Here is a 14,295-nt window from a genome sequence, read left to right as displayed (position 1 = left end):
TTCATCCGCACTCTCCCCATAGCCCTTAATTCCTTAAAACCTCGATTTCTCCATTTGATTTAATGAAAGAAAACTAAATTTAACATCCAAGATTCTCCTTTCACTATAGCTATAGTAGGTAACCCAGTAAATAGAATCATAGAGATATACAGCATGGAGACAGGCCCTTCACCTCAACCATGCATGCCAACCAAGTTTCCAAAATTGAAGTTGTCCCGTTTTCCTGAATTTGGCCTATATCCCTCTAAACCTTTCCTATCCATGTACTTGTCCATATGTCTTTTAAATATCACAACTGTACTCATCTCTACCAATTCCCTTGGCAGCTTGTTTCATATATGCACCATCCTCTGTGCGATAAAGTTGCCCCCAGGTCTTCTCTCACCTTAAACCTATGCCCTCTAGTTTTGGACCCCTCCCTACCCTGAGGAAAAGACCTTGGCTACCTATGTCCTTTGTAATTTTATAAACCTCATTCAGATCACCACTATAATAAAGTTACCTGAAAGTTGTTTTTTAGAGGTTAATGAAACTAAATCAGAAATCAGAAATGCTGTTTGCATTATAATCAGCAATAAAACAAGAGCCCATAATGTTGGTGGTAAGGTCCTGGCATGGATATAGGTTTGACTGAGTGGCAGAAGGCAGAGAGTAAGGATAAAAGAGGTCTTTTTCAGGATGGCAGCTAGTAATTTGTGGAGTGCCACAAGGGTCAACATCGGGGCCATCATTATTCATGTTATATAGTAGAAATCTGGACGAAAGAACTGAGAGCATTTTTGCTAAATTTGCAAATGACACAAAGGTAGGTGGAGGGACAGTTGGTGTTGAGGAGGCTGAGAGCTTGCAGAAGGAGCTGGGCAGGTGAGAAAAGTAGAAGTAAAAACAATGACTGCAGATGCTGGAAACCAGATTCTGGATTAGTGGTGCTGGAAGAGCACAGCAATTCAGGCAGCATCCAAAGTGCAGCGAAATCGACGTTTCGGGTAAAAGCCCTTCATCAGGAATCTGATGACTCCAAAATTGGAGGTGTAGTGGACAGCGAAGAGGGTTACCTCAGATTACAACAGGATCTTGACCAGATGGGCCAATGGACTGAGAAATGGCAGATGGAGTTTAATTCAGATAAGTGTGAGGTGCTGCATTTTGGGAAAGCAAATCTTAGCAGGACTTATACACTTAATGGTAAGGTCCTGGGGAGTGTTGCTGAACTAAGAGACCTTGGAGTGCAGGTTCACAGCTCCTTGAAAGTGGAGTCGCAGGTAGATAGGATAGTGGAGATGGCGTTTGGTATGCTTTCCTTTATTGGTCACAGTATTGAGTACAGGAGTTGGGAGATCATGTTGCGTCTGTATAGGACATTGATTAGGTAGACAAAGAAGTGGCAGATGGAACACAATGTGGGAGGTGTGAGGTTATGCACTTTGATAGGAAGATTAGGGGCAGAAACTAATTTCTAAGTGGATAAAGTTATTGGAAATCTGAAGCACAAAGGGACTTGGGAGTCCTAGTTCAGGATTCTGTTAACATGTAGGTTCAGTTGGCGGTTAGAAAGACAAATGCAATGTTAGCATTCATTTCAAGAGGAGCTAGAACACAAAAGCAGAAATGTATGGCTGTACTCTGGTCTGGGATATTGTGAGCAGTTTTGGGCTCCTATTTAAGGAAGGATGTGCTGGCATGGGAGGGGTCCAGAGGAGCTTTACAAGAATTGTCCCAGAGATGAAGGGCTTCTCACATGAGCAGCAGTTGAGGGCTCAGGGTATGTACTTAGAATTTAGAAGGATAGGGGGTATCTGACTGAAGCTTGCAGCATACTGACAGTCCTGGATATAGTGGCCGTGGAGATGTTTTCACCAGTAGGAGACCATTAGTGTTGGCCAGCCAGCAATGCCCACATCCCAAGAGTGAATAATTTTAAAAAATGGATGAGTAACCTCAGATTGAAAGCCTGACTGTTTAGAACTGACATGAGGTGGAATTTCTTCAGCCAAACAATAATTAATCCGGGGAACTTTTGCCCCAGAAGGCTCTTGAGATCAAGTCATTGCATGTATTCAAGCCAGACATAGATAGGTTCTTGATTGTTAAAGGGATCAAGAGCTTTGGGGAGAAGGCAGGAGAATGAGGTTGAGAAATATATCAGCAATGACTGAGCTGAACTTGATGGACAAATGGCCTCATTCTGCTCCTATATCTTATGTTCTAATGGTTAGAACAGACAGCATTGTTTTGAAGACCATATACATGTGGTCAGCGAGTGTAATTCTGCTATTTTATTCAGAAACATGGGGCAACATTTCTACTTTGATTCAGGTCCTCACATCAGGGTCAAAGGTGGGCCTTACACTGTGTTGGAAGCTATCAGCTGACATCCATTTTGACTGGACTGACCAAACAGTGACCATTAAAGATGGAGGAGCAGGCACTTTTCTGGGGCCACAGGGCCAACAGATCGCCATCTAGTGATGACTCATCAGGAGCCCCGCTGTCTGAGATTGCCAAAAGGAGTAGTAAAGGAGCTGTGTTCCACACGAGCAGGTTGAAAAAAAATTTAACGGCTGCTTGTTCATGATGATGGATGGGTCAACTCACTCAGTGGACATAACTATGGCTCAAACACCATGATGTGATTTGGGTGGTCTCTGAGCAAAATGAAACATAGCCCCACCATAAGACTATCTGTTTTGGATGGCTTTGTGGGATGTGCCACTGACAGGACAATTCTAGTGTGCAAGCAAAAGAGACCTTAATTGACCCCTTAATCAGCTTAACTTGATATCCAATATTTATTTAAAGGCAGGTACCCATTCCACCCCAAAATGTCTTAGGAATGGGATGGTGACAGCAAACTGGTTGGCAGTGTGAAGTTACTTGCCTGCCCACTTTGGTTCCCACCCATCTTGAGCTCACAACACTCCAAAAGCTAGTGTTTTCAAAAGACTTGTTGGACTATAACCTGGTTTTGTTTGATTTCTGACCTTCTCCAACCCAGTGCAACACTAGCACTGCACATCCAAAGTTCCTGCCATGTGCTCTCATAAAGTGATGTTCAGAAAAAATATTTGAGAAAAACAAAACAAAATTTTAAATGTTGAGCAAGGGTTGACGTTTCATATTTGTATACTGCCAAGCACACCAAAATGAGCTGAAAATCGACACAAAATGCAATGTTCCCAAAATAAAGAAACATTTTCTCTCGAACTTTAGACAGCATTTAAATCAACATCAGGGTTAACCAACATAGGATTTCTTTACGTTGTACATACCGTGAGGTGCTGGAAGAGCCATGCCCTCATAATATTTGTCGCTACTTTGGGGAAAATGCCTCTTTTTTTCTGTCGCTTTTTATCCTTATCCGGGTCATCATCGTCACCTGTGCCCGGTGAGGCCACACTGTTGTCTAACCCATCACCTGAAATCACAGAACAAAGGAAAGCAAAAATTTACACAGGGTGAGCATTCTGCAAATAACAAGCAAAAGCAATCAAATCTGATTCACGCTGATTTGTGGATAATGCAAGCTGATAACATTTCTCATTAAAATACTGGACTGTTATGTGAAAAATATTTAATGCAAGGCACTACATCTCCCAATCCTGTTTTGATAAACTTCACATGAACACACAAGTATCATTAATTCAATTATTGCCATGCTTTTGACATAGAGAAGTCGTACTCTGTCAACTAAATTTACACTCGGTTTAAAAACTGCAACGATAATTTTGTTTTGATTTCAGTTTGCTCTTTAAATATAGGGGATGGCTTAGGAGCAGATTTTTGAACTAAACGTAGATGATTACTTAAAACAAGTCTGAACATTACAGGGATTTTGCATAAGGTGAGAGTAACTATATCATGGCTCATTGCACAGAACAGACCACAGTTCATCAGCACACCCCTCCCCCAGTGCATCTGTATGGGATGACACCCTCTGTCTCCCTGCATCACTGCTTACGACTCTCATACTTATGAGGATTTGGTACATATCAAGGCAAGGTGCCTTCTTTAAATCAGGAGTTACCTCCATCCGCTCTCACCACTGTTCTGCCTTTCCTTGCATTAATTGTGCATTAGCAAAAATCATTTACTTTTAACAGTCATAGTTATTTTTCTTTACCCTCAGGCAAAAATGCCTTGAAAGCCTGCCTAGAGGGCATCTAAATTATGTATCTAAAAAAACTCTGCACCAAGGCAATCCTGGACTCGTACTTTCTTAAAATTCATACGTGCTTGTCTTCCTGTTTTTGAGAGGCATCAATCAGAGCACCTATATATACCATATTTCCCCATTAATATTTGAACCAATAACATTAAAAAGAAAGAAGAAAGAAAGGACCCAAAGTATAATCAAATGCAAAATAAATGAAGGATACTGAAACAGCATCGAGCTTTTTTTTATTCAATGGCTATGTTTTTCTCTTGCACATCATTAGCCTAAAGCCACACGAAAGAAGAAAACAGAGAAGTGTAGAGTTTATGCTCCCTGCTGATGTTTAAGAAGCTGAGGTCCTGGAAGGACATCTGGAAATTGCACGGAGACTGTGGGTTTTGTAATTTAAGAATAGACATTCATTAGCAGTAAATGCCATAAATCCCATGCTAAGTAAAAACCTTGTTCAGAAAAGCCTAAAACAATAAACTTAGGACTCAGCATTGCCAGAGCTGCATAGCTTCCTGAGGAATGTTACAAATGCAGAAGCTAATTCTACCACTGTCTTCTAGTTATTTGATTATCAGAGGGTAGGTGGCACCGAACACTTAGGTTAAACAAAGGCCTTCTCCTTGGCAACTTTTATGCAAGTTAATTTTTTCTACTTCTCTGGCCGCAGAAGCTAAAAAAAAACCACAACAAAGAGTTGGCAGATTAATTTTATTGACGTTTCCATTTTCACTGCAATGTGATACCCTCCATCACGTCGAAGAGGCGACCCCAGTATTTACAGACTGACAAGCCACTTCATTACAGCCACCCAGCCCCAAGGCAGCACAGCTCCCTCCATCTGCACAAATGTCAGTGCACAACCCTTCATCTACTACTAACTTTTGCTACCTCTCTGTGAACGTGAATCATGACGGGGAGCCAAAAAGGTGGAAATAATCATGAAAATGATGCTGGACCAGAAACATTCACACAGCCTCATTACAATTGCCGAGCGCAGAGGGCTGGTGATTTACACCATGCTTCCACAATGCCAGGAAGGAATGCTGCAGGGCAAATTTTCCCAAATGCTAATGGTTTATGACTGTTCCTTGGCAACTATGGCATTTTAACCTGTGTGGATGTACACTCCAAAACAGAAACTGGAAATGTCTTATCATCTGTCCATGTGACACAGATGGAGAGTGGCTATTAGGAGCCAGGCACTGGGCCTTAGGGATCTGAGGTGCTGCATTATAGCCTACGGCAGTTTTGGAAAGCTGTGCCTGGGGAGAGGAATATTCTATGCCTAAAAAAAGAGGCTGGCATCAGAAGTATGTGTGCATATTAGAAAATAAGATGAGGAAGAAGGAAAAATGAACTAATAAAAATAAACGTGTTAGGATTTAGTATTTGTCAAAATTGTTAGCTGCATCAACCTTTATCTCAAATGAGCCCTTTGTAATAGGCCATCAATTTAATAGAATGGAAAGTATATCAAATCCTACATTAGTGGGGTCCTTTTAGCTGTGTGGTAAATGTAACATATTGACAATTTACTGAAGTGTTTTGAAGCAAGAATTTTTTTTCTATAAGATAATATCATAGTCTTGGCATGGGTTAAAATTTATCAAAGTATTGTTACATAAAATACTTCACAATCTGCCTGGAACAGCCAGTACCTGAACCTCTAATTACTGAGCTCTCTTTCCATCCTGCTGTGCTGCATGCCCTCTGTGTTAACATAGAATTTTTGAAAGATTTATTTTTAAGTGACCAGATATTCAGCAGGGCATGGCCTACTGGGCTGGAGTTCTGCATAACAGCTGCACTTGCTTTTGTTGCATGCAACATTTACGAACTGCGTGGGTTTTCCTACGTTAAAGAGGAGACAGTGACCCGTACCACCTTCTTTACACTCAAAGGAGCACTAAGAAATCACTCCTTACAGGCTTACCTCAGGCTTCCCTGGCCAAAACAACCCCCCTCTCCTTGCAACCCAACCCCACCGCCCACCCCCCACTCCCACCACCAACTCCTCCTCCTCCACCACCAACCCCTCCTCCTCCCACTGCCACCCCAGGCAAAAGCAGAGAGAGAGAGAGAGAGAGAGAAAGGGATTTTATGTTCCTTTCTCCTCAACTTTTCAGGCGGTATAAGCAGCATTTAGCACATTCAACCCCCAAATGGCTCCAAATGCTCTGAGCTGCAGGGGCTCATCTTTTGTTAGGCTCCCTCTATTTACTCAGGATTTACACAGGGCTCTCCAGTGAAGAGACCACATGTTACTGACAGAAAGCGGCTTCATTCACAACACATCATACAACAGGGCTGTAGCCATTGCTGTTTCATGCTTAGGCAGGATTAAGACTCCAGTAACACTGAGCCTAAAGACTCTTGCTAAATGGTAAACAAAATGTACTGGCTACTACTTAAACCAAATTAGGCAGACATAGATTATAATATAAACATGTAAGGGATAAAAAAAATTAACATCTTACACCTGTCTTTAAGCTTCACCTTCAGTTTCCAATGAAGCAATGCAGCACACCTCACCTACTTATTTATGCAAATTTCTTTCTGACGGTCTTCTCACCACTTATTTATATCTAGGGTCATAAATGTGGTCTCAATGACTCATGAATGCGCTACATTAGAGCTGTCCTTGAAATACAGCAAATGTTCTCACTTGTCCAGCAAAAAAAACTAGACACGTTCCAGATATGCCTTACAGTCCAATCTAAGCTTGTTGACTTCCACAGATACCTTTGGCTACACTTCCTCCCTGTCCACTTGCTATAAGAACTCTAGTCTCATAGTTTCTCCATTTTGTTGCATTGTTGTGTTGATGTCACCTTCCATGCAAATGCTGCTAATATGTCCTCCCTTTTCTACAGCCAAGTATTCTGCTCCATGACAAGGTTGTCAATTATCAGGTAGGCTCGAAACATTGTACATGCATGAAACACAGAGTCCTTAAAAATAAGCTTTCCTAAAGCCATGGTATGTACACTAAATCCCTCTTCTTTCTGAAACAAAATTTAACTATACGGATTAAAAGCTGAATCCATGAGACACTAACTTGTAAGTAATTTGCTGATAAGTCCAGATCTCATTATCTCTGGAGATGCTGTGGATTTCCACAGTGATCAGTGATGTTGCCTGCCATTTCTTTTTGTGTTGTCAAGCTATTTTCCCTTGGAGTGTTGTCGCAGTCCCAAAAGTTGCTTATCCTGACGTACTATAGTCAAGTTTCATTCCAGATGAGCTACTGAATGATTTTTGTTCCTGTTTTGAGTGGTTCGAACGTTAGTGGCATTTACTTGTTTTGTCACTTAAGCACTTGAAGATTATTTTGAAGTTTTTGTGTTCATACCCTGGATTTAAAACTTTAGCCTTCAATTAGTCCAGTACACTTTCTCCTTCACAACGTGCTGCAGTACCTATCAGGCCTCTCAACTACTATTTCCTTTACATTTTCCTTTGCTGCTGAAGTGCTTGCTGATTCCACCTGTCGCCCCAGTAACATTTTTGGTTACCCCTGTGTTCTGTTTGACTTATTTCACCAGGGTGGCACAGAGTCACCCTGAAAGGACTGTCTCATGAGTAATTTATAGTTCCTTGTAGTACTTTGCACCTCCACCTACGTTTGCAGGTCTGCATTTTCTCTGGAATTACTTTGAACTTAAGCCAATGTTTTTGTAGAGGCTCCTGCAGAGTCTGATCTGTTCTATATGTGAGTTGCTCTTGATCTCTCTGTAAATCAGCAGTCCTTTCACTGGATTGATGATCCACAGCTTGTTCTCTCGGCTTCATTTCTTTATCTTCCAGCTCTTCATTCATCTTTGTGAGCTGCATGCAGGTATCTCTTCAAGCACTCATCTTCTAAGAGATGGACTGGGTTTATCATGAGCGAGTAGCTAAGCTTTTTCCTCTTGAATTTTCATTTTGCTTTCCCCAGCAAAGAGCTAAGACCTTAGTTCCACTAATTCAGAACAAAGTGAAGTACTCCATTCTTCTGTCATTTTCAGTTCTGCAAGTGTTGCTTGAATAGTCTGCTGCACTTTCTTTTGTGTCTCAGATATTTGACTGATTCCATGGGCCGTGACTGGTCTAAGGTCACGACATGCTGGTGTACTTGTTGGACGTAGTGACTATAATGTAGAATGTGAATCGGTGACATCCAGGTGATTGGTTCTAATCGCATTCCAGCAATATTAATCCTGCGAATGGAATTGGTGAACCCGAGTATGCTGGAAATATTATTATTTATGGGGTTCATCATGGCTTCCCACATTGGTACATGCCTTTTTTTAAGAATTCTGGGGTTGTATATTGGCACTGGACTCTTTTTGACAATCTTTGACAATAACATATAAAAGATGTAATGAGGTCAGAAACTGAGAGGCCCTGCCGGGACCTAATGACCTGCTCAGCGATGCCCAAATTAGGTTCCACCAGGACCACTCAGCTCCAGAACTTATTACAGCTTTGGTTCAAATATGGCCAAAAGAGCTGAATTCTAAAGGTCAAATGGGAGTGGCAGCCTTGACCTCAAGGCTGCATTTGACCAAGAGCGGCATCAAGGAACCCTAGCAAAACTGGAATCAATGGGCATTAGGCGGCAAACTCCCTACTAGTTGGAGTCATACCTCGCAAAAATGGTCATGATAGTTAGAGATCAGTCATCTCAACTCCAGGACATCTCTGCAGGAGTTCCTCAGAGTAGTGTCCTAGGCCCAGATACCTTTAGCTGCTTCATCAGTGACCTTCCCTCCATCATGAGGCCAGAAATGGGATACTTGGTCATGGTTGCATGATGTTCAGCACCATTTGTGACTCCTCAGATACTGAAGAAGACCATGTGCAAATGCAACAAGATCTGGAAATTATCCAGGCTTGGAGTGACATGTGGCAAATAATATTTACACTACAAAATGCCAGGCAATCACCATTTCCAATAAGAGAAAATCTAATCCCTTGACATTCAATAGAGTTACCATCACTGAATCGCCCATGATCAACATTGTGGCAGGTTACCATTGATCAAAAACTCAACTGGATTTACCACATAAACACAGTCGTTCCAAGAGCAGATCAGCAGCTACAGAGAGTAACACATCTCCTGACTCCTCAAAGCCTGTCCACATCTACAAGGCATAAGTTAGGAGTGTGATGGAATACAGTAGAGAATGTGGTGCTGGAAAAGCACAGCATCCAAGGAGCAGGAGAATCGATGTTTCGGGCAAAAGCCCTTCATTAGGAATGTGATGGAACACACCCCACTTACCTGGATGGTACAGATCCAACATCACTGAAGAATCTGACACTATTCAGGACAAAGCAGCCCATTTGATTGGCACCATATCCACAAACATTTGCTCCCTCCCCCATTGATGCTCTGTGCCTTCCATCTACAAGATGCACTGCAGAAATTCACCAGAGATCCTTAGACAGTACCTTCCAAACCCACGATCACTTCAATCTAGAAGGACAGGGCGGCAGATTCATGGAAACACTGCCGCCTGCAAATTCCTTTCCAAGCCACACACCATCCTGACTTTGAAATATATCATCATTCCTTCACTGTCACTGGGTCAAAATACCCTCTCTAAAGGTATTGTGGTTCAACCAAGAGCATGTGAGTTGTAGCAGTTCAAGAAGGCAGCTCATCACCGCCTTCTCAAGGGCAACTACGGATGGGCAATAAATGCTGGCCCTGCCAGGGATGCCCATGAGTTAATTTTTAAAAAAGACAGCAGTTTTCTAAGGGCAGATAATTTTAATTTTGAAATACTTAGGATGTTGTGATGACACTGATGTGTTTCACAACACTGACACTGTGAAACATGTGTTCTTTGTCTTGCCATGTACATTGTCAAATTATAGTTTATGATCACTTGCTGGGAGAATCCACTGGCAGTATACCAGATTATTCCTATCATGGCTTGCAAGTACTCCTTATGTGTGGCCGATGTGGGTCAGTATGCAATTCTTCGTAACTATTATTGTGTCACTTATTCTGTTTGCGCTTGGGACCTCTAAGCTTTTGTTGAATTGTAAGGAATGCTTCATATTTGCATTGATCCTTCATTTATTCTTTCTAATATTTCTTGTTTGTCTCGCAAGTAATTTTGGAAAGCTTGCATGGCGATGGATGTGATTACCAACTCAACAATTCTGTTTGCCAGCTCTTATTTTGAAAATCACAGACCGAGCTCATCTCTATATTAGCTCACCAAGTAGTCTATGAATTCTTCATGCTTCTGTCTAAATTAAATTAATTCTTGTCAATGAATATGGAAGGTTAAAATGACTCTAAATTGGTCTTCAAATATGATCCATCTCTTTTGGGGATGCAGGCTTTCCCCAGGTTATACACGCGTGACTTAAAGCCTATTATTTTAAAAAGTTGAGTTACATACAATGGTTCGTACTAATGAACGTGCAGACTACTTTGTGCGACACTCAAAACATTATTATTATTTATTATTATATTTAAGATGTTTTAGGTAAAATATATACTATATACTAAGACAAACATTTAACTAATTGACGCTAGATGTGAATCTTATGTAACCGACTTACATATAAATTTGACTCACAAACAGACTTAAAAACGGAACTCGTTTATAACCTGGGGACTTCCTGTATTTTAGCTCTTTAGCTGTTAACCCAAACATGTTAAGTGTGTATAAATCTTTATTCCTAATTGCTAAATCACTGTTAACCAGATACAGCCAAATCTAGAACCCATAACTCTGAAAACTGTGTAAACATTTTGAAATCTGTTAGGAGGTCTGCTGTGTCCCAAATTATATGAGGGAACTTTGTGGGCATTCTGACAATATGCTTTTGCACTTTCCTTGCTTGCTATTGATTTTACACACACTCTAATCACTTGTCTTTCTCAACTCAGTTGAATTGACCTCTCAATAGAGGTGTTTGTTAATCAGCAGGCTTGTTTTCAACACCTCTGATGCTATAAAGAACAAAGACCTCAAAGGTTCTCTCCTTCACTTAAGCATGGTTTAAGACTGTTGACCATGTGTTTCACCTGTAGATTAACTTGCTCGTTCATTTTGCAAGCATGATAGGCCACATCAATTGTATGGTTTCTACCACTATTCACCAAGACATGCTAATAATAATTATATCATAATCAGTTACTGGTGTGGGATTGATTAAATCTGTGGATTAGTTTGTTTAAAATAGTAAAATGTTTTACAATTTATTAAACCAACTGATTTCTGTGACAAACACAACATAGACTAACTGCCAGGCCATTTCACAACATTGTTTACACAACGGAGACCTTAAAAATGAACTCTCTTAGTGGCAAGGTACACACACAACAGGTGAAACAGAGATATCATATTCTGATTTGAGTATATTTTTCTGGCTGCTCATAATATGACGTCCTTTACAGGGAACACCAAATGCAGACTGGGTGACCACTTTACAGAACTCTTTTGTTCAGTCTGCAAATACGACCCTGACCACTTGTCATTTTAATTCTGTGCACCACTCTGATTCTGACCTCTCTATTCATTGTCTCTCACACCATTCCAGTGCAGCTTCATAAAAAGAGCACATTTTTTTAAAATCAATTGAGTATTGTACACCCTTCAAGACTCAACATTAAGTTCAACAATTCATGGTCATTACTTCTGGACCCATTTCTTCCTGACAGGAGCTGATAGTGATGATTCTGTCCTTCCCATTTACACCTTTCTAGACCCTTTCTTTTAATCCTCCATTTGTCTCATTGTCATCTCTTTTTGTTACTTTATCTCTGGTCCACTGACCTTATGATATCCTTCCTTCCTTCTATCACAGCTTCTGTACCTACTTTAAATGTGTTCACTAACTCTTCGCAGATTATCAACCTGGAACATTAAGTTTTCTTTCTCTTTCCATACATGCTGCCTGATCTATTGGTTATTTCTATTGTTTTCTGGTTCTATTTCCAGACTCTACAGGATTTTCTTTTTGTATCATGTTTGCCTGTTCAGTTGTTAAATACTTTTCCATACTCAATACCTATACAACACATTTGTATTTCAGTTCTGAATACAGGTATTTTAAAGCTGCTTTTTCCATTCAATTCTACAATGTAATTGTGTTAATGGTAGTCTGCATAGAAGTAGTTAAGTGCTCAACAGTGAGAAGTTAAATGTTGAACATTTGGTAAATGCCACTGCAATCATTATAAGAAAGAAGATATGCTTTTTTATTGGAAAGAATATGTTCATTCGTAAAACATGAAGATAAAATATGCTTCTATCTTCAAATATAAAATAATAACTAACGCTCAATGGGATTATGGTCATTTACTAACAACATTTGGGCCACTTGTTGCGCTACCTTACTTCATCAACTTTGTAATATCAGTGAGCCATCAGGTCAGGAGTGTGATGGATTACTGTCCATTTTTCAGCTCCCATAACATTTAAGAAGCTCAAATCATTCAGGCCAAAGCAGCCCATCTAACACCTTTAACATTCACTCCCTCCACTACCGATGATGAATAGCAGCAAAATGTGCCATATATTAGATGAACTGCAGTAACTCACCAAGCCTCCTTTGACAGCAGCTTCCAAACCTGTGACCTGTACCCCCTAGAAGAACAAGAGCAGCAGATACATAAGAATATCACCACCTGCAAGATCCCTTCCAAACCACACACCTACCTTACTTGGAACTGTATCCTGATTCATTCATTATTACTGGGTCAAAATCCTGGACTTTCTCTCCAACAGAACTGTGAGTGCATCTACACTGGACTTCAGTGGTTCAAGAAGATAGCTCATCATGACCTTCTCAATGGTAATTAGACTTGTCAGCGATATTCACATCCCATGAATAAATACAACAATGTCATGAATAGAAACAACATTTGCAAATGAAAAGCGGGAAAATCAAAGTCATTATCTTCAGTCTTGTTACTGTCTCCATCTTACTCTCTGACCACACTTCACACTGAACCTGAGCAAACAAAATCTTGTCATATTTGACATAGAACTGGACTTCAACCTTCAACACATCACCTCAGCAACACTGACCAGGTCCATCTGTGACTTGAAGAAGCTGCTGTCAACCTTTAGTTAGTTATAATCTTCAATCTTAAGCTTTAGTCTTCTTGACTAAAACATTTAAAATATTCAAAAACTAATTATTTCATCGTCTGTTTATTTCTATTAGAATATGCATATATAGTTTTTGGACAGAGGAAAAGGAGTAGGTTATTCAGCCCCTTACATCTGTTTTATAATTCAATAATTCATGGCTGATTTGTATCTTAACTCAATTTTGTCTTTGTTCCATATTCCTTAATTAATACTCTTACCCAACCAAACCGATCTATCAATTGCAGTTTCAAAACTTTCAACTGACCTCAGTTCACCAACGTTTTGTTAAGTCCCCTTGTTCTAGGCTTCCAATTTACTAGTCTGCGCTGACTTGTCTGGAAAGGACAGGATATTGTCCAGTTGTGATGTCATATTTTTCTACTTACACAAAAAAATGTTTTGGTTCGTATAATGCATTCTCGCAAAGTTAACCTTTAAGTAGTTCACTTTATTAAGTGGACAGTTTAATTCAGAATCCCAACTTTATTTGAAAGCCAACTTTAACTCAGGGTGGGCAATGTTTGGTACAGGGAAAATCGCCAGTAAAGAATTCAGCCCAAGTTTTTATTGAGCTGCCCCAACTCAATCCTGTAGTGCCCCAATCTGGCCTGCAAACAGGACTAGCGATGACAGTAGTGTTCCTGAGGCTAGCAGGGGTTGGAAGGACTGGTTTCTGGCATGAGGATCTAAGGTTAGGCGGTCCCACTCCAGCTCCATCTGCCCCACAAAGAAACCACGGAAAAAGATGCCTTTAACTACTAACCTTGGCCTTCTGCAGCCTCTCTCCAGACTGCCACCAAGGTCCTTGAATCAGGTTGGTCCCTTATGTGGGTCATCGTCGTTTCAAGTTAAACATGTTGCGGTACTGATGCCATCATCAGTCTGTGTCTTTCATATTTTTATTAAGACCATGCCTGCCATCTGTGGCATGTGACATGGTGCTGGAATCCTGAATTAATAGGAGATGGTTGGGGAAGTAATTAGAATTGCACGGTGGGAATATAATGGCTTCTGATATTGCTG

General features: G+C 40.5%; 1 protein-coding gene across 7 annotated transcripts in view; it reads right to left on the bottom strand.

The window, feature by feature from the left end:
- meis2a (Meis homeobox 2a) overlaps positions 1-14,295 on the bottom strand; it is a 122,884-nt gene that overhangs the window by 61,575 nt on the left and 47,014 nt on the right. For all 7 annotated transcript variants that reach the window (XM_060828923.1, XM_060828925.1, XM_060828928.1 and 4 more), the window contains exon 8: positions 3,270-3,415. In XM_060828923.1, the coding sequence (XP_060684906.1) occupies positions 3,270-3,415 (146 nt within the window). The remainder of the gene's footprint in view (positions 1-3,269; positions 3,416-14,295) is intronic.

The sequence above is a fragment of the Hemiscyllium ocellatum genome, chromosome 8 (genome assembly GCF_020745735.1).
Source record: "Hemiscyllium ocellatum isolate sHemOce1 chromosome 8, sHemOce1.pat.X.cur, whole genome shotgun sequence".
Classification (NCBI taxonomy): Eukaryota; Metazoa; Chordata; class Chondrichthyes; order Orectolobiformes; family Hemiscylliidae; genus Hemiscyllium; species Hemiscyllium ocellatum.
This window is presented reverse-complemented; position numbering and strand designations above follow the sequence as displayed.